At 49.6% G+C, this 20,759-nt stretch overlaps 1 protein-coding gene across 2 annotated transcripts in view; it reads right to left on the bottom strand.

Annotated features, from left to right (window-relative positions):
* Nucleotides 1-15,794: 15,794 nt before the first annotated feature.
* Nucleotides 15,795-20,759, bottom strand: part of LOC143962103 (phospholipid scramblase 1-like) — an 85,216-nt gene continuing 80,251 nt past the window's right edge. For both annotated transcript variants that reach the window (XM_077471430.1, XM_077471429.1), the window contains exon 8: nt 15,795-16,062. In XM_077471430.1, the coding sequence (XP_077327556.1) occupies nt 16,003-16,062 (60 nt within the window). In that variant the 3' untranslated portion in view covers nt 15,795-16,002. The remainder of the gene's footprint in view (nt 16,063-20,759) is intronic.

The raw sequence follows: 20,759 nt of genomic DNA, 5'->3' as shown, positions 1-20,759 counted from the left end.
GGCACAAACTCCTGATACCATTCAGGGAGATCTATCCGGTCAAGCTGCAGTGAATCGCAGAAGTCTGGGAGATCTTCAGGGGTGCGGAGCACATGCTGTTTGCCGTTATGGGTCACCAGGAGTGCAAAGGGGAAGCACCAGGTGTATCGAAGGTCCTTAGCCCTCAGTGCGTCTAAGAGTGGTCACAGAGCCCTGCGATTTCTCAGCGTGATTTGGGACAAGTCCTGGAACAGTTTGATGTTTTCCCCATTAAAGACAATCTGATCATTCCTGCGCGCTTTGAGCATGATCTCTTCCTTAAGTGGGAAACTATGCAGACAGCAGATGATGTCGCGTGGGGGGAGGGTGTCTGGGCCTCTGGCTCTTAAGGCCCTGTGCGCCCTGACAAATTCTATGGCCGAATCTTCTGGTCTCTCCAGGAGACTGTTAAAGACCCTCTGGAGAGCGGGGACTATTTGATCTGCATTCACTGACTCGGGGATCCCCCGCACCCTAATATTGTTCTTCCTCCCCCTGTTATCGAGATCCTCTAGATGTCTGTTTATCTCAATAAAATGCATGGCATGGGCGGAGGCCACTCCGTCTAGTCTTTGAATGGCACGATCCATGTGTCTGCCTGCTGTCTCGGCAGTGGCCATCTTCTCTGTGAGGACTAGCAGGTTGGTTTTCAAGTCAGTTATGGCAGCTGAGAAGGAGGCCTTAATGTCAGCGGCAAAGCCTGACATATCTGCATAGGTGAGGGGGTGGTCAGGTCCTCTGATGCAGATTGCGAGTCCTCGCTGAGCTCCTCGTCCCGCTGAGTCGGCGCCATCTTGGCCCCAGCCTGGCTCCTCCGTGTCTCGGCCTGGCTCTTGAAGATTTTAGAGATATTTCTCCCTTTAGAGTTAGCGGTGTGTCGGCGGGGTCTGCTGTGTTGTGCTGAGCGGTTCTGCCCGTTCATCGTTGGGCACTAGACGGCAATGTAACTCGCTTAGGCAAGGGATCCGGTGGAACTCCTCAATCAGGCTGCCATGTCTCCCGTGCGCCAAGCCACGCCCCCAGAAGTGACACTTTTTAGGTATTATACGTATAACCTCCTCACTCAAGCTTGCGGCCACAGCATCTGGCAGAGGAAGAGAGTGATGATGGGTGAATGGGGCATTTGCTCACTAGGCCAGTACCAATAAGATATGTTGGGCTGGTGGCCCCATGTGAAGATACTCAGGCATAGATAATAGCAGGAGTGACACTTTTTAGGTATTATACGTATAACCTCCTCACTCAGGCTTGCGGTCACAGGAACTGGCAGAGGAGGACAGTGATGATGGGTGAATGGGGCATTTGCCCACTAGATCAGTACCAATAAGATATTTTGGGCTGGTGGCCCCAAGTGAAGATACTCAGGTATAGATAATAGCAGGAGTGACACTTTTTAGGTATTATACGTATAACCTCCTCACTCAGGCTTGCGATCACAGCATCTGACAGAGGAGCATAGTGATGGTGAGTGAAGGAGCATTTTCCCACTAGGCCAGTACCAATAATATATGTTGGGCTGGTGGCCCCAAGTGAAGATACTTCACCATTCAGGTATTGATAGTAGCAGGAGTGACACTTGGTAGGTATTATACGTATATACCTCCTCACTCAGGCTTGCCATTACAGCATCTGACAGAAGAGGATGGTGGTGGTGGGTGAAGGAGCATTTTCCCACTAGGTCAGTACCAATAAGATATGTTGGGGCTGGAAACCCTAAAGTGGAGATACTTTGTCATTCAGACATTGATTATGTTATATAAACTCCCCCATTGAGGACCGCGATCACAGCATCTAGCAGAGCCAAGTCTTCCGCCAACTTCCAAAGGTTCAGAGGAGGAATCTGATGATGGACTTCGTGAAGGTGTGTCATCATAAACCATTTCTTCAAGAAACATCCACCTTCCCCCATGGTCACCAACCTCTGCAGCACCATGGCATACATTGCATTGTACACATTCTCAAGGACTCGTCATAAATGACGCATTCCACTCTAATTTTTTCCTTTCAACTTTTTGATTTATTGTCACAAAGCGAAACGTTACTCATCTTTGTTGCACGCGGTGGGTTGTGATGAGGTGCGTGTCTTCAGAAGACGCTGCGCTGAAAAGGAACTAATAGGAAAAAACTGCAACTCAGGCCCCATTCCCATTTCACGGAGGAAGGCGCGTTCCCGCTTGTTATTATTTTGGGGCGCGATTTACACGTGTTTTGGGCACAGGCCAGTCCATTTGATGGAAAGGGCTGCCCTATGCACGTTGGTCGCGTCAAAGGAGCTCAAGGACCAAATTTTGGCCTTGAGCCAGATGCGTGTTTTTTCACACAACAATCATGGCGAAATTGCATCGTGTTTGGGGTGCCAATAGGAATGAATGGTGCAAAGCGCCTAACACGTTGCCACCATTTTTAGCGTGAGATGGAAACGAGGGTAGAATCGGCAAATAGGGCCTAATAGGACATAAGGCCAATTTCCTTGTGTTCTGTTTTTTGGACAACATTGGGCATATGGGGTGAATGGGCCTTTAGTTCATATCTACCATGAAAAGGACCACCTAATTTGCCCCCCCCCCCCCCCCCCCAAGGAGTCCATGATAGGTGGTGTTCCCGTTTCCAGTCCAATGCATCCAGTTTTCTAATTACTTTCTTCCAATAATATTATTATTTGCAAGAGTCTGTTGCAACCACATAAATGGAGAATGTATAAGGCTCATCCAAAGCTTTAGAGGACCCCCTGAGTGACTCCAGACCCTAATGTATCTAAAGACCAAAACATTTGTTGTCGGTTTTAGATGGAGTGGTGATAAGTTAGAACCCCTGTCAGGTTTTTATTGCTACCCTTAGGGCCCTGATTCCTTTTGTTTGTCTGGGGAATAATTCTCCTTCGGGACTGAGGAGCCTATTGGGCCTTGGAAATATTCACCTCTATGTGTTTTCCCTTTTTGATGTATTTTCCATCGTAAGCAAAGGAAACACACGTTGATGGCCATCAATATGCATTGTTGTGGACCCATAACACACATACACTTTGTAGTGTCCCGATGTTGGTGTCAGTGGGAGGAATAGTGTCCCATTATTGGTGTCAGAGGAAGAATGTACACTCCATCATTGGTGTCAGTGGGAGGAATAGTGCCCCATCATTGGTGTCAGTGGGAGGAATAGCGCCCCATCATTGGTATCAGTGGGAAGAATAGTGCTCCATCATTGGTGTCAATGGGAGGAATAGTGCCCCATCATTGGTGTCAGTGGGAGGAATAGTGCCCCATCATTGGTATCAGTGGGAGGAATAGTGCCCCATCATTGGTGTCAGTGGGAGGAATAGCGCCCCATCATTGGTGTTAGTGGGCGGAATAGTGCCCCACCCATCATTGGAGCACAGGTGTGTCAGGTGGAAGGTGTCTCTGGAGCTCCTCCAGCTGATCGGTGTGAGAGGGGAGTGGTGGTAAAATCTATCCCAGCTCTCCTGGCCCCTTTCTGGGGAAGCCATGGAGGCCATCTGGGTCTCTCCTGCTGGAAGTTCTCAGCCTTCTCCTGGGCCGTCAGGTAACATGCCTTCCTGTGGACAAGCCAATCTCTCTGCCCCTGGAGAGGACGAAGGCTCGCAAGCCATTCGGGAGCGAGTGGTGGCCGGGATAAAGGTCCTGAATAGGGAGAGGGATAAGCTGTACAAGAGAGGGATAAGCTGAAGCACCCGAGAAGGCAGCGTGAGGGCTTACACAGCCAGAAGAGAGGATCCATGGATCCGGAGATCCAATTGGCCAAAGTCCGTGTGGACCACCAGGAGACCATCGTGGCCATGATGGAAGGTAGAGATGGGCCCTTCAAGGAAAAGTTTGGAAACGACAGGAGGTTTGGAAGGGTGACAAAGATGGAGGTGGAGACCCCCATTTCCGCCCCCCTGCCCCCCCAGGGAGAGGTAAGCAGCCCCATGCCTTCCCAGGGCTCAGGAGGCATGCTGAGGGCCATCCAGGTCATGGAGTCTCCTATGCGGGGGGATCGGTTGGTATTCAATGAGGAGGACATTACAGACAATGTGCCTGATAATGTAAAGCCAGTGAAGCCCCATGTTGTGGACAAGACTGTGTTTGTGTCTTTTACTAATAATGACAATGTGCCTGATAACAGTCAGACTGCTGATGTTGTGTGCAGCCCTGTTGTGCCGGATGATGATGCTACAATGCAGCAAAACTTACATTTAAAAAGTGTAATTTCTGCGGATGAACTACAGGTGTCAGCAGAGCCAATTAACCCTTCTTTGGCAGAGTCCAAAGCTGTTTGCCCCACTGCTGCTGAGGACTCTACAGCGCAGCATCAGGTGACAGCTGGTACTGCAGCAGAAACTATGACCATTCCTGATGGGAAAATTTCTGTGACTGATAACAATCACCCCAGCACCAGTGTGATGGACAATTGTCCGGCTGTGGATTCTGCTAATCCAGTTCAGACAGTTGATGATGCTAATAATGTACAGACTAATGTGACTTCAGTGTGGAGCCTTGGCCCTGATAAACCCACGTTTGCTCAGGTGGTATGCTCAGCTTCTGGTAGCTCTGCTCCCAAGCGGGGTTTTCCCCTACAGGCTACCACTTTGGGCACCCCGGGATCTGAACTTGGGTCTCTGCAGGGGGTCCCAGACGTAATGTTGTGATTCTAAAATGGGAAGGTGGTGCAGTCCCTCCAGCGCGGTGTGCGGTGGTGGATCTCATTTTAGAAATGGGTTTTGGGGCAAATGATCTGTATGTCTTTATACATGTGTCTGGGACGAGGGATTATACGGTTAGCTGCACCAGGCCAGAGGGTCTTGACCTGTTCTGGGAGCGATATGAGGCTCGGTGCAGGTCAAGACCTGAATAGGAAGGTCTGGCCCCAGTTGCGATCTCTCAGAGGTCAACAGTTAAAAAAATCACCATCATTCTGACCAATGAGAGCGTCCCCGCTCGGGATTTAGAGGTTTGGTTGCGGAACTATGGGGAGGTTTTGATTAAGCCCAGCAAAATCCTTGATGAGCGTAACATCTGGACTGGGGGTTGGTCAGTAACAGTCAGGTTGGCCAGGGATGGGAATGTTGTCCGTCACCTGCCCTCCTCTGCTTTTATAGGGAGGGATAGGATGACTATTTTCTACCCTGGTCAGCCAAAGCTGTGTCACCGCTGTGGAGAAAAGGGGCATTTGAGCTCCTCCTGTTCAGCCTTGATATGTTCAGTGTGTCGGGGTCAGGGTCACATGGCCAAGGACTGCACCGATATGATCAGGTGCAACCTGTGCCTGCGCCTTGGCCATCCCTACAGCAAATGACCTGAAGCCTGGCACAATATGGAGAAGGAGGTAATGGATGACTTGTCAAGGCTGGACAGGATGGAGGGTGAGGCCTCTGGTGTACCATCCTCCTCTGCGGTGACTGACTCCCCTGGTCCTGCTCAGGATCCCTCTCCAGTTCCTGTGGCCACCCCTCCTGTGTCTGTAAGTATTCCTTCTGTATCTGTCTCTGTGTCCCCCCAGCCTACTGTATCCTCTCCTCTTGTGTCAGAACCTTCCAAGTCTGTGCCCCCCAGGTCAGTTACCCCCCCCCCCCCCTCTAAGTCTGTCTCAAAGGGAACACCACCCCCACCAGGAGTGGTAGCAGGTAATAAAAAGGTTGCTTCTTCCTCTGTAAAGGAGTCTTCCGTGAAGACTCCAAAGAAAAAAACAAGAGATGATGGCATCTCTGAAGCTGACCTGCGGTACCTGGAGGAGAGAAGGAAGGTTGGGAAGCGGAAGCAGGTGGTGAGGACGGAACAGGCTCCAGTGCCTGTCTCCAACCATCGTAGGTCCTCTGGATGGTATGTTTCTTCATCTGGAGCTTCTTCGGAATGAAGTTCCGATTCTGAAATGGAGTTTGAGGCGGCCTCAAGAAAGAGAGAGGCTTCTGGTGATGAGCAGCAGAGGGGAGCTAAGAAGCAATCCACCCAATAACCCAGATGGTGGTTCCCCCTCCGTTAAAAGCGGTGACAATAAATGTCGCCAGCATTAAGTCATTAAGAGCTCGTTCCATGGCCTTCTTTTTGTTCAGCCAATTAGACGCTAAAATTTTATTTTTGCAAGAGACTAGGCTCACCTCCTTGGCAGATATTCATATGGCCAAGAGAGAGTGGAGGTATGGTCCATCTTACTGGTCTCTTGCGGCCGAGCCTTACGGCGGTGTGGCGGTGTTGTTTAAAACCGGTATGGTAAATGTCCGGCGGGTTATTGAGGTGGAGATTGGGAGATGTATGGTCTTAGACGTCCTTGTGGGGGGGCAGGACCTGCGCCTAATTAATGTTTATGGGCCGCACACAAAGTGGGACAGGAAATGCCTTTTTACAAGGATCAAGCCATTTCTTTTTACATCCCGGCAAGTGGTCTTTGGAGGTGACTTTAATACAGTAACTAGGCCCAAGGACAGGAAGGACTTCAAGGACAGGCTGGGATATGATAGCGTTTTTTTAAATAGTATGGTTAGGGATGCTGGTCTTGTGGATGTGCACATTAAGCACCTCCCGGATGACACCGGGTTCACCTTTCATCGAGGTAGTAGTCAGAGTAGGATAGATAGTTTTTTTTTTGAAGGAGACCTCTGCTTTCTCGCCCCCAGTGGTGCAGGCAGTGGAGTTCTCTGATCACTGTATGCTATCTGTGGTCCTGAATGCTTCAGACGCCCCTCAGAGGGGCAAGGGCATCTGGAGATTGAATTCGACTCTACTCAAGGAAGAACATGTTAGACAATCCTTTGAGGAATTCTTTCAGGCTCAGGTGACCATCCTGGACTTTTGTAGCAGCAAGGCTGAGTGGTGGGAGCTGACCAAAAAGAGGATCGCTGGATTCTTCAGGGGCCTAGCCAATAGAAATCAATTTAATAAATACATGACCTACCAACGTTTACGGAGGAAGCTGGATATTCTTGTCTCGAGAGGAGGAGATCCTGGGGCAATCTCTGAAGTGAAACTCCTCCTCAGGAAGTGTCAATATGACCGGCATGCCTCTTTGGTTCTGGAGAGGGACTATGGGAAGTACCACTCGCCTGACCCTTACCAGAACTGCAAACAAGGTGTAGCTGTTAAAACGGTTGTTGGCCTTAAGGACAGTACAGGTTCCTTGACAAAGTCCAGGTCAGGGATCCTGGAGGTCGTGAGGTCTTTTTATGCTGACCTTCTTGGGAGGAAAGAGCTTGACCGTGACAAGATGGACAGCTTTTTGGACTCTACTCCAGGTCTAAATGGTGGAGATGTTCCATTGATGAATTTGACAGAGGAGATCACAGTTGAAGAGGTGATGAGGGCAATTGATCAGCTTGCCATCAAAAAGTCACCTGGACCGGATGGCTTGACGGCTGAGTTTTACAAAGCCTTTAAGTCTATTCTGGCCCCACACTTGGTAGAGGTTTTTAACAGTTGCCTTGCTGAGGGGGTGCTTTCCCCTTCCATGAGGCACTCGGCTGTGATTCTTCTTTCAAAGGGTAAAGATCCTTCGATGATTGAGAATTGGCGCCCCATCAGCCTTCTTAGTGTCGATAGAAAGATACTGGCAAAGATTCTTTTCTGGCGCCTATCGTCAGTAGCAGAGTCTTTGCTTTCTCGCCATCAGCACTGTTCGGTCCAGGGTAGAAGCACCTTCTCAGCGGTTTTAGCTGTCCGGGAGGCCTTGGAGCGGTGCAGGGCTTCAGGCTGGGGAAAGTATTTGCTGACATTGGATCAGGCAAAGGCTTTTGATCGTGTTAACCATGAGTACCTGTGGTTGCTCCTTAGTAAGTATGGTCTGCCGGGTGGTTTTGTCGATTGGTTAAAGGTCTTGTATAAGGGGGCAGAAAGCTTTCCTCTTGTTAATGGTTGGGTTGGGCAGTCCTTTGAGGTTGGCTCTGGGGTGCGCCAGGGTTGTCCTCTGAGTCCCCTGCTCTATGTGTTTGCAATCGACCCCTTCATCAGGAGGCTAGAGGGCGGCATGTTGTGTGGGGTGCCAGTGGGGCTCCCGGGTAAGCCACCTTTGAGGGTTGTTGCCTATGCGGACGACGTGTCGGTGATTGTCACTGGGGCAGATGAAGCAGAGGAGGTGGTCTCTCTGACATCACGGTATTCTGAAGCATCAGGCTCCAAGATCAATCAGGAAAAGAGTGAAGTTTTTTTGGATGGGAAAGGAAGGTGAGGGGTTTGATCTCCCGGACACCTTTCCAGTGCCCCAAGAAAGAATTAAGATTCTAGGCATTGAATTTGGACCCGGCGATTATGGCCTCAAAAACAGGGAAGGCAGACTGGAAATTGCCAATACTAAGGTGGTCAGCTGGAAGAGATGGAAGTTATCTCTGAGGGAAAGGGTTGATCTGATTAAGACTTACCTCATTCCGATCTTCTTGTATGTCAGCTTTGTCTGCATCTTGCCAGTGTCTCTCTATGCTAGGGTCAGTAGTGTGTTCTTCCAGATGCTGTGGGGGAACAGACTGAACCCCATCAAGAGGAATGTCACCTATCTATCCAGGAGGGAGGGTGGCTTAGGTATGGTCAACCCAGTTCTTTTCTTTTCACTGCTATTTCTCAAATGTAACATTGGTAATATGCTTGCAGTGGAACCTCCTGGATGGGTAGGCATATTTAGATCTTGGTTTAGGCCTTTTCTGCGACTTTGGGAAGAAGGTGGCCATGTGAAGAATCTCAGGGGTCATCGTGGTCAGCTACCAGCCTATGTTGCTCCGTGCCTGAAGTTACTGCAGCAGTGGCGATTGTCGGCTGAAGATCTCAGATCGGTTCCGAGGAAAGTCCTTATGAGTCGAGTCTTGAGCGAAGTCTTTCATGACCCACTGGCCTTAAGGGATTGCCCAGGCCCAGTTTTGAGGGTGGGGTTAAGATTGATTAATTTGGACAGAGTACCCCTTAAATTTAGGGATCTGGCCTGGTTGTGCTTCCATGGGAGGCTCTATGTTCGGGGCAATTTGAAATTCCGCAGTGGGGTGGATCGTAGCTGTCCTCTGGAGGAGTGTGCAGGTGAGGAGAAGACTATGGACCATTTTCTGCTTCATTGCCCCTTTAACATAGAGGTGTACAAACAGGTGGGACGGGCCCCGGTGTCCCTTTCCTCTCCAGGCTGGGTTATGCTGAGTGGGTGTACGGAGCATTCAATACTGGTGGGGTTTTTGTTTGGATACACTTTTTCTAGTTAGCCTAGTAGTCCGTTATTTCACCTGGAACGCACGGTGTCAGGTCAGCATTCGGCATAAAATCCTTCCTGTTGAGGTGGTGGTGTATGACATTCTGCATGAGGTGGAGAAGATTCGGGTGCTTGAGAGAGACAAGCGGAGTCAGGGGGCTTGGTTGAAGGCGTGGAGGGGTTTCAAGCCTCCCTGACTGCCAGGAGTCTCTTCCCCGGGTGTGGCTTCTGTCTCTTATCACCCTAGATTTTTTCATTTATGATTCATTTTTGATAAATGGCTGCGTACATAGGTGGTGGGTTGTGCCTCTTAGGCCCTCTCTGCTGCTTTATGTAAATAGTTTTTCTAAACATGTTTTGCTAATGGACTATGTATATATTGTATATATTCTGGATGTTGATGTGTATTCCTTTGTTTTCTGTTGACGTTTTATAATATGGTTTTGTTTTTTTACTTTTGTATAAAATTGGTTGCTTGATTCTTTTTAATAAAAGATCAATAGTGCCCCATCATTGGTGTCAGTGAGAGGAATAGTGCTCCATCATTGGTATCAGTGGGAGGAATAGTGCTCCATCATTGGTATCAGTGGGAGGAATAGTGCCCCATCATTGGTATCAGTGGAGGAATAGTGTCCCATCATTGGTGTCAGTGGAGGAATAGTGTCCCATCATTGGTGTCAGTGGAGGAATAGTGCCCCATCATTGGTATCACTGGGAGGAATAGTGTCCCATCATTGGTATCAGTGGGGGGAATAGTGCCCCATCATTGGTGTCAGTGGGAGGAATAGTGCCCCATCATTGGTATCAGTGGGGGGAATAGTGCCCCATCATTGGTGTCAGTGGGAGGAATAGTGCCCCATCATTGGTATCAGTGGGAGGAATAGTGTCCCATCATTGGTGTCAGTGGGAGGAATAGTGCTCCATCATTGGTGTCAGTGGGAGGAATAGTGCCCCATCATTGGTATCAGTGGGAGGAATAGTGTCCCATCATTGGTGTCAGTGGGAGGAATAGTGCCCCATCATTGGTATCAGTGGGAGGAATAGTGTCCCATCATTGGTGTCAGTGGGAGGAATAGTGCTCCATCATTGGTATCAGTGGGAGGAATAGTGTCCCATCATTGGTGTCAGTGGAGGAATAGTGCCCCATCATTGGTATCACTGGGAGGAATAGTGCCCCATCATTGGTATCAGTGGGAGGAATAGTGTCCCATCATTGGTGTCAGTGGGAGGAATAGTGCTCCATCATTGGTGTCAGTGGGAGGAATAGTGCCCCATCATTGGTATCAGTGGGAGGAATAGTGTCCCATCATTGGTATCAGTGGGAGGAATAGTGTCCCATCATTGGTGTCAGTGGGAGGAATAGTGTCCCATCATTGGTGTCAGTGGGAGGAATAGTGCCCCATCATCGGTATCAGTGGGAGGAATAGTGTCCCATCATTGGTGTCAGTGGGAGGAATAGTGCTCCATCATTGGTATCAGTGGGAGGAATAGTGCTCCATCATTGGTATCAGTGGGAGGAATAGTGCCCCATCATTGGTGTCAGTGGGAGGAATAGTGTCCCATCATTGGTATCAGTGGGAGGAATAGTGTCCCATCATTGGTATCAGTGGGAGGAATAGTGTCCCATCATTGGTATCAGTGGGAGGAATAGTGTCCCATCATTGGTATCAGTGGGAGGAATAGTGTCCCATCATTGGTATCAGTGGGAGGAATAGTGTCCCATCATTGGTATCAGTGGGAGGAATAGTGTCCCATCATTGGTATCAGTGGGAGGAATAGTGCCCCATCATTGGTGTCAGTGGGAGGAATAGTGCTCCATCATTGGTGTCAGTGGGAGGAATAGTGCTCCATCATTGGTGTCAGTGGGAGGAATAGTGTCCCATCATTGGTGTCAGTGGGAGGAATAGTGTCCCATCATTGGTATCAGTGGGAGGAATAGTGTCCCATCATTGGTATCAGTGGGAGGAATAGTGTCCCATCATTGGTATCAGTGGGAGGAATAGTGTCCCATCATTGGTATCAGTGGGAGGAATAGTGCCCCATCATTGGTATCAGTGGGAGGAATAGTGTCCCATCATTGGTGTCAGTGGGAGGAATAGCGCCCCATCATTGGTGTCAGTGGGAGGAATAGCGTCCCATCATTGGTGTCAGTGGGAGGAATAGTGCCCCATCATTGGTGTCAGTGGGAGGAATAGTGCCCCATCATTGGTGTCAGTGGGAGGAATAGCGCCCCATCATTGGTGTCAGTGGGAGGAATAGCGCCCCATCATTGGTGTCAGTGGGAGGAATAGTGCCCCATCATTGGTGTCAGTGGGAGGAATAGTGTCCCATCATTGGTGTCAGTGGGAGGAATAGTGTCCCATCATTGGTGTCAGTGGGAGGAATAGTGCCCCATCATTGGTGTCAGTGGGAGGAATAGTGTCCCACCCATCATTGGAGCACAGGTGTGTCAGGTGGAAGGTGTCTCTGGAGCTCCTCCAGCTGATCTGTGTGAGAGGGGAGTGGTGAGGAAATCTATCCCAGCTCTCCTGGCCCCTTTCTGGGGAAGCCATGGAGGCCAGCAGGGTCTCTCCTGCTGGAAGTTCTCAGCCTTCTCCTGGGCCGTCGGGTAACATGCCTTCTGGTGGACAAGCGGATCTCTCTGCCCCTGGTGAGGACGAAGGCTCGCAAGCCATTCGGGAGCGAGTGGTGGCCGGGATAAAGGTCCTAAATCAGGAGAGGGATAAGCTGTACAAGCTGCGAGCGGAGCTGAAGCGCCTGAGAAGGCAGCGTGAGGGCTTACACAGCCAGAAGAGAGGATCCATGGATCTGGAGATCCAATTGGCCAAAGTCCGTGTGGACCACCAGGAGACCATCGTGGCCATGATGGAAGGCAGAGATGGGCCCTTCAAGGAAAAGTTTGGAAACGACAGGAGGGTTTGTAGGGTGACAAAGATGGAGGTGGAGGAGGAGACCCCCAATTCTGCCCCCCCAGGGAGAGGTAAGCAGCCCCATGCCTTCCCAGGAATTTAGGAGGCATGCTGAGGGCCATCCAGGTAATGGAGTCTCCTATACGGGGGGATCAGTTAGTATTTAATGAGGAGGACATTACAGATGATGTACCTGATAAGGTAAAGCCTGCCAAGTCCCATGTTGTGGATAAGACTGTGTTTGTGCCTTTCTCTGATAATGACAATGTGCCTGATAACAGTCAGGCTGCTAATGCTGTGTGCAGCCATGTTGTGCCGGATGATGCTGCAATGCAGCAAGACTTACATGTAAAAAGTGTAATTTCTCACTTCAAACTGTTGATAATGTTAATAATAATAATGTACAGACTAATGTGACTTCAGTGTGGAGCCTTGGCCCTGATAAACCCACGTTTGCTCAGGTGGTACGCTCTGCTCCTGGTAGCTCCGCTCCCAAGTGGGGTTTTCCCCTACAGCCTACCACTTTGGGCACCCCAGGATCTGGACTTGGGTCTCTGCAGGGGGTCCCAGACGTAATGTTGTGATTCTGAAATGGGAAGGTGGTGCAGTCCCTCCAGAGCGGCGTGCGGTGGTGGATCTCATTTTAGAAATGGGTTTTGGGGCAAATGACTTGTATGCCTTTATACATGTAGCGGGGACAAGGCATTATAGGGTTAGCTTCACCAGGCCAGAGGGTCTTGACCTGTTCTGGGAGCGATATGAGGCTCGGTGCAGGTCAAGACCTGAATGGGAAGGTCTGGCCCCAGTTGCGATCTCTCAGAGGTCAACAGTAAAAAATAAATCCCCATCATTCTGACCAATGAGAGCGTCCCCGCTCGGGATTTAGAGGTTTGGTTGCGGAACTATGGGGGAGGTTTTGATTAAGCCCAGCAAAATCCTTGATGAGCGTCACATCTGGACTGGGGGTTGGTCAGTAACAGTCAGGTTGGCCAGGGGTGGGAATGTTGTCCGTCACCTGCCCTACCCAGATTTTATAGGGAGGGATATGATGACTATTTTCTACCCTGGTCAGCCGAAGCTGTGTCACCGCTGTGGAGAAAAGGGGCATTTGAGCTCCTCCTGTTCAGCCTTGATATGTTCAATGTGTCGGGGTCAGGGTCACATGGCCAAGGACTGCACCGATATGATCAGGTGCAACCTGTGCCTGCGCCTTGGCCATCCCTACAGCAAATGTCCTGAAGCCTGGCACAATATGGAGAAGGAGGTAATGGATGACTTGCCTGGGCTGGACAGGATGGAGGGTGAGGCCCCTGGTGTACCATCCTCCTCTGCGGTGACGGACTCCCCTGGTCCTGCTCAGGATCCCTCTCCAGTCCCTATGGCCCACCCCCTCCCCCCCCCTCTGTAAGTATTCCTTCTGTATCTGTCTCTGTGTCCCCCCAGCCTACTGTTTTCTACTTTTGTATAAAGTTGGTCGCTTGATTCTTTTTAATAAAAGATCAATAGCGCCCCATTGTTGGTGTCAGTGAAAAGAATAGCGCCCCATTGTTGGTGTCAGTGAAAATAGTGTGCCATCGTTGGTGTAAGTGGGGGGAAATAGTGCCCCATTGTTGGTGTCAGTGAAAAGAATAGTGCCCCATCATTGGTGTCAGTGGGAGGAATAGTGCCCCATCATTGGTGTCAGTGGGAGGAATAGTGCCCCATCATTGGTGTCAGTGGGAGGAATAGTGCCCCATCATTGGTGTCAGTGGGGGGGGGGGAGTGGCCCATTGTTGGTGTCAGTGGAAATAGTGTCCCATTATTGGTGTCAGTGGGGGGGGGGAAGTGGCCCATTGTTGGCGTCAGTGGAAATAGTGCCCCATCATTTGAGTCAGTGGGAGGAATAGTGCCCCATCATTGGTGTCAGTGGGGGGATTAGTGCCCCATCATTGGTGTCAGTGGGAGGAATAGTGCCCCATCATTGGTGTCAGTGGGAGGAATAGTGCCCCATCATTGGTGTCAGTGGGAGGGATAGTGTCCCATCATTGGTGTCAGTGGGAGGAATAGTGCCCCATCATTGGTGTCAGTGGGAGGAATAGTGTCCCATCATTGGTGTCAGTGGGAGGAATAGTGTCCCATCATTGGTGTCAGTGGGAGGAATAGTGCCCCATCATTGGTGTCAGTGGGAGGAATAGTGTCCCATCATTGGTGTCAGTGGGAGGAATAGTGTCCCATCATTGGTGTCAGTGGGAGGAATAGTGTCCCATCATTGGTGTCAGTGGGAGGAATAGTGCCCCATCATTGGTGTCAGTGGGAAGAATAGTGTCCCATCATTGGTGTCAGTGGGAGGAATAGTGTCCCATCATTGGTGTCAGTGGGAGGAATAGTGTCCCATCATTGGTGTCAGTGGGAGGAATAGTGCCACATCATTGGTGTCAGTGGGAGGAATAGTGCTCCCTCATTGGTGTCAGTGGGAGGAATAGTGTCCCATCATTGGTGTCAGTGGGAGGAATAGTGCCCCATCATTGGTGTCAGTGGGAGGAATAGTGTCCCATCATTGGCGTCAGTGGGAGGAATAGTGTCCCATCATTGGTGTCAGTGGGAGGAATAGTGTCCCATCATTGGTGTCAGTGGGAGGAATAGTGTCCCATCATTGGTGTCAGTGGGAGGAATAGTGTCCCATCATTGGTGTCAGTGGGAGGAATAGTGTCCCATCATTGGTGTCAGTGGGAGGAATAGTGTCCCATCATTGGTGTCAGTGGGAGGAATAGTGTCCCATCATTGGTGTCAGTGGGAGGAATAGTGTCCCATCATTGGTGTCAGTGGGAGGAATAGTGCTCCCTCATTGGTGTCAGTGGGAGGAATAGTGCCCCATCATTGGTGTCAGTGGGAGGAATAGTGTCCCATCATTGGTGTCAGTGGGGGGATTAGTGCCCCATCATTGGTGTCAGTAGGAGGAATAGTGCCCCATCATTGGTGTCAGAAGAAGCATTTATGCTCCTTCATTGGTGTCAAAGGGAGGGACAGTGTCACAAGGGCCAGATAAAGACAAGCAAAGGGCCGCATCCAGCCCCTGGGCTGCAGTTTGGAGACCCCTGCCTTGGACGATCTCACACTGCAGATATACAGCTATGAGGATACAGAACAGGAGTCCCTAGGCACAGGAAGTGCACTGATATCAGGAGTCCCTAGGCACAGGAAGTGCACTGATATCAGTAGTGCCTAGGCACAGGAAGTGCACTGATATCAGGAGTCCCTAGGCACAGGAAGTGAACTGATATTAGGAGTGCCTAGGCACAGGAAGTGCACTGATATCAGGAGTCCCTAGGCACAGGAAGTGCACTGATATCAGTAGTGCCTAGGCACAGGAAGTGCACTGATATCAGGAGTCCCTAGGCACAGGAAGTGAACTGATATTAGGAGTGCCTAGGCACAGGAAGTGCACTGATATCAGGAGTCCCTAGGCACAGGAAGTGCACTGATATCAGTAGTGCCTAGGCACAGGAAGTGCACTGATATCAGGAGTCCCTAGGCACAGGAAGTGAACTGATATTAGGAGTGCCTAGGCACAGGAAGTGCACTATTTTTTGGGGGCAATTTAAAACAAAATGTAAATCTTTTAGGATACTGCTAATTAGCATGTCCAGATGCTCCTTATGACGAATCTTTTTGGTTCGGTTCCATTTTAAGACGAGATCTTCTTTCCCGCTTTCACTTTGATTGTAGAGAGAAGGACGGCACACATACAGATGAATATTTATTGTCAAACACATAAAAGTTTAGAATAGATATATCTGTACAAAATAGGTCAGTTTATACAGACCACTGTAAACTTTGGGGTATATGGCTAGTGGGGGGGGGGGGGGCAGGGGAGGGGGTACGGAGGGGCAGTTATAGTCAGGAGGGTGTAAACAGGATCATGGGACAAGGGTTACAGTCATGAGAAGATCCGTTAACCAATCACGGTGCTGCGCTCTGTCCTGTTGCGTGACCTCTCAAAAAAGGCGTAATCCTGAAAAGAGATAAAATGAATGAGAGGCGGGTCTATGACATCACAGTGACATCACTTGTAGAAAGCAGCACAGGAGAATACATAGTGAAGACATGAGAGGAGACCTTGTTTCATTAGAACTTTCAGCATTTATTATCGCAATTTTTAATACATGCATCCCGTGAGTGCAGAGATGTAGACATATATATATATATATATATATATATATATATATATATATATATATATACAGATCATTCGTGTCTGGCACAGATATTATTGCTCTATTGGTCATCTGGTAAATTCCTGGATGTGTACGGAGGAGATCCTGGTACAAATGTTCATCTCGCTTGAAGGACTTTTTGAAACATTTAATGGTTAAGAGAAGTAAACTCCAAACTGCGGCCCTTTGCTTGCCTTTATCCGGCCCTTGGGGCACTATTCCTCCTACTGATACGAGACACTATTCTACCAACTGACACCAATGATTGGGACACAATTTGTCCCACTGACACCAACAATTGGGACACAATTTGTCCCACTGACACCAAAAATTGGGACGCTATTCCCCCCCAGTGGTACCAACCATGGGGCTCTGTTCCTCCCCCCCAATACCAAATGTGATGTCTACTCCCACTGTAGAACATTTCCACTCCCGATGGCCACCGTCCAGCCCCCTAACGTCTCCAGGACAATAAACAAGCCCTTTGTTTGGAAAATTTGGAGACCCCTGGTTAAGAACATCAGATAGAGCCAACACACTTCATGGGGGAAAAAGCCACCACCTTCTTCAGGGCTTGAGCAGTCGATGTTAATGTGGAAGTAAACCCTTCTATAATTTTCAGTCAAGGAAGCCGCCATCTTGGCTTCTAATGATTCTTCAACTGCCGTAATTCTGCACATGTGATCAGTTATGAAACCAGCCATTGGATGGTTTGAACGTTTGGTTGAGAACACAACCAATGTGAAAGTTAGCATTTCCGGCATGCCGGGAATGTAAGTGTTTTTTGAAACTGGGTTTACTCCCGCTTTAATAAAATCATAACAGAAAGCATTAAGAGACCAATGTTAAGGGTAGATGAAGACTAAGTTCTCCTGATGGCACAAAATACTCCCCCCAATACCAAATGTGATGTCTACTCCCACCGATGCCAGGAACATTTCCACTCCCGCTGGCCACCGTCCAGCCCCCTAACGTCTCAAGGACAATAAACGAGCCCTTTGTTTGGAAAATTTGGAGACCCCTGGTTAAGAACATCAGATAGAGCCAACACACTTCATGGGGGAAAAAGCCTCTACCTTCTTCAGGGCTTGAGCGAGTCGATGTTAATGTGGAAGTAAACCCTTGTATAATTTTCAGTCAAGGAAGCCACCATCTTGGCCTCTAATGATTCTTCAACTGCCATAATTCTGCACATGTGATCAGTTATAAAACCAGCTATTGGATGGTGTGAAAGTTTGGTTGAGAGCACAACCAATGTGAAAGTTAGCATTTCCGGCATGCCAGGATTGTAATGTCGCGTACACACGACCGGACTTTTCGACATCAAAGGTCCGAGGGAACGATTCCGGCGGACCATTCGATCGTGTGTGGGCTGCAGCGGACTTTTGATTTGCAAAAATCCGTCAGACTTTAGAAATGGAACATGTTTCAAATTTTTCCGCCGGAACTCCGCCGGACCCAGTTCCTACCGAGAAATCCGCTCGTGTGTATGCTAGTCCGACGGACAAAAACCGACGCGAGGGCAGCTATTGGCTATTGGCTATGAACTTCCTTATTCTAGTCCGGTCGTACGTCATCACGTTCGAATCCGTCGGACTTTGGTGAGATTGTGTGTGGCCAAGTCCGTTCATTCAGAAAGTCCGACAGAACTCTGTCAGAACTCTGTCAGAACTCCGTCAGAACTCCGTCGAAAGTCTGTCGAACCTAGTCCCTTGAAAAGTCTGGTCGTGTGTACGCGGCATAAGTGTTTTTTGAAACTGGGTTTACTCCCTCTTTAATAAAATCACAACAGAAAGCACTAAGGGACCAGTGTTAAGGGTAGATGAAGACTAAGTAAGTTCTCCTGATGGCACTAAATACTTCTAAAAGTCCTTCAAGTTGGGAGAATTTTTGTAGCAGGCGCTCCTCCGTACACATCCAGGAAATTACCATCTAACGTTGTCACTATCAGAGAGCCACAGGACCAAAGCAGGGTCCGTCTACACTATACTTCAAGCACAGATCTGCTTCTTTGAAGGAAACTTTTACGGTCCGGCATTATCATACACACATCAGGCCTTAGTCATCAGGTGGATTGAGTCGGCTTCTGTCACAGATATCACTGGAAGGATTATGGTCATTATGCGTAGGTTGGGGTTTAGCAGAGCTAAAGTCAGAAATTTCGTTTGGGTCCTTGCAAAAAAATGGCTAGGTTCTTTGCAACCATTGACAGATAGGCAACGGCCTTCGATAGTAGTCGAAGAAACATCACTGCTATATATAATGTTTGGATCCCACCAAATGGGCTAAAAGTCCAACGTTCAGACGAACGCCCAAACAGTTTGGAGTTCAGACTGACCCTTGAGCCCATCTCTATTAGCCACAAGTTTTCCCCTTTCAGGAACCTTGCCCAAGTTGGTCTGTCTTCATTGATAGGGTGAAACTTGCCCAATCAGTAACAGAAGTGGTTGAACACGGGTATGGGACCATTAGGGTCTGAAAGTGGCCAGATGGGGACTGGACTAGGGGAAGGAAAGGAACGGTGTTATTCTGAACTGTAAAGAATCACAACTACTCATTAATGTAAGCAGAAGTCTTATACTTCTGGCCCTGGACTCATTGTAGGGCGCCAATGGTGGAGGAGGCTTTCTGTAATGCTGGATCAGTAATGGACTAAGAGAGAGAATGATTTGGAGGAAATTTCGATTAGACTGGACCTAAAGGTTGTAAAACATCCATTAGAGTTCTGAACATTTAATGATTCATGATCTGAGGGTTCTAAACTGCAATTTGACTACATCAAGATCGAATGCATAATGACACTGATGAGGAGAGGATGAATTTGTAGGTGCAGAGATTGTAATGGATGTGCCTATATGTGCCTGATTTATGAAGAACAAGGATGAAACAAGTAAGCAAGACTGACTAATGTGGAGAGAAACTCTGGTGACTTGAGGAGCCGTCCTTGCACCATCCTCTGTGTCTGAATGTGACGAGTAGCTAACTTTGGACTTTGTGTTCCCCTGAATGTTACTTGAGAAGTGGTCTTCTGAATGTGACCTGAGGATTTCTCTGGACGACCCTCTGCATTCTCTGAAAGTGACTTGAGGAGCTGTCTTAGGACTGTCCTGTGTCTTCTAAATGTGACCTGTGGAGTAGCCTTTGGACTATCCATCTGTGTTGTCCTTATTGTGACTTGGGCTGTTTTTGCACCGTCCTCTGTTTTTTCAGAATGTGACGAGCAGCTGACATTGTACTCTGTGTTCCCCTGAATGTGACTTGAGGAGTGGTCTTTAGACAGTCCTTTGTGTCCCCTGAAAGTGACTTGAGGAACTGTTTTGCGTTGCCCTCTGTATCCAGGCCCGGACTGGGACAAAAAATAGGCCCGGGCATTTTAGATTGAACAGCCAACCTTTCCAGGGACCGGGGGGGTGCGGTTCGGTAGACATTAGCGGGGGTGGCTGGTGTTTGATCCTCCACACTGCAATGTGCAGGGACACTGTGATATAAAGGGAACTGCACTAAAAAGGGGCACTGCAATGATTACAGTGCCCTTTAATGGGGCAGTCCCCTTTATATTATAGTGTCCCAGTCCTATTGTGGCCATGCCAGTACTGTCTGTCTCCTATTGTGTCCATGGCCCAGTGTGCAGGTACAGCGTGGCTCTTTCTCTGGTGTTGTGGTACAGCGTGGCTCCCTCTGGTGGCGCTGGTACAGAGTGGCCCCCTCTGGTGCTGCGGGTACAGGGTGGCTCCCTCTGGTGCTGCGGGTACAGCGTCGCTCTCTCTGGTGGTGCGGTGCAGCGTCGCTCTCTCTGGTGGTGCGGTGCAGCGTCGCGCTCTCTCTGGGGGTGCGGTGCAGCGTCGCGCTCTCTCTGGGGGTGCGGTGCAGCGTCGCGCTCTCTCTGGGGGTGCGGTGCAGCGTCGCTCTCTGGTGGTGCGGTGCAGCGTCGCGCTCTCTCTGGGGGTGCGGTGCATCGTCGCTCTCTGGTGGTGCGGTGCAGCGTCGCTCTCTCTGGTGGTGCGGTGCAGCGTCGCTCTCTCTGGTGGTGCGGTGCAGCGTCGCTCTCTCTGGGGGTGCGGTGCAGCGTCGCTCTCTCTGGGGGTGCGGTGCAGCGTCGCTCTCTCTGGGGGTGCGGTGCAGCGTCGCTCTCTCTGGGGGTGCGGTGCAGCGTCGCTCTCTCTGGGGGTGCGGTGCAGCGTCACTCTCTCTCTCTGGTTGTGCTGGGGCTATTAGTTCCCCCAGCACAGTCCTCTGTTTCATTTGCCATGTCTCCTGTAGTAGCTGTAACAAGCACTCCTCAGCTTGTTTCTGGGTTTTCTCTTTCACCCCAGCAGAGTGCATGCTGGGGACTGTAGTCTGCTCCCTGCTGAGACCAATGGTGCCGTGTATCTCTGGGACTACATTTTCCATGATGCCCCTCTAGTTTCTTCTGATTGGCCCTCTGTTTTGGCCAATGGGGAGGGAAAATGACCTTCTCTTCCCCTGCTGCCGACGTGAGAAGGGGAGGGGGAGC

This window comes from Lithobates pipiens, unplaced genomic scaffold, assembly GCF_037356315.1.
Source record: "Lithobates pipiens isolate NorthernLeopardFrog02 unplaced genomic scaffold, aLitPip1_a1.2 Scaffold_8, whole genome shotgun sequence".
NCBI lineage: Eukaryota > Metazoa > Chordata > Amphibia > Anura > Ranidae > Lithobates > Lithobates pipiens.
Note: the sequence above shows the minus strand (reverse complement) of the source record. Positions and strands in the feature narration are given on the sequence as shown.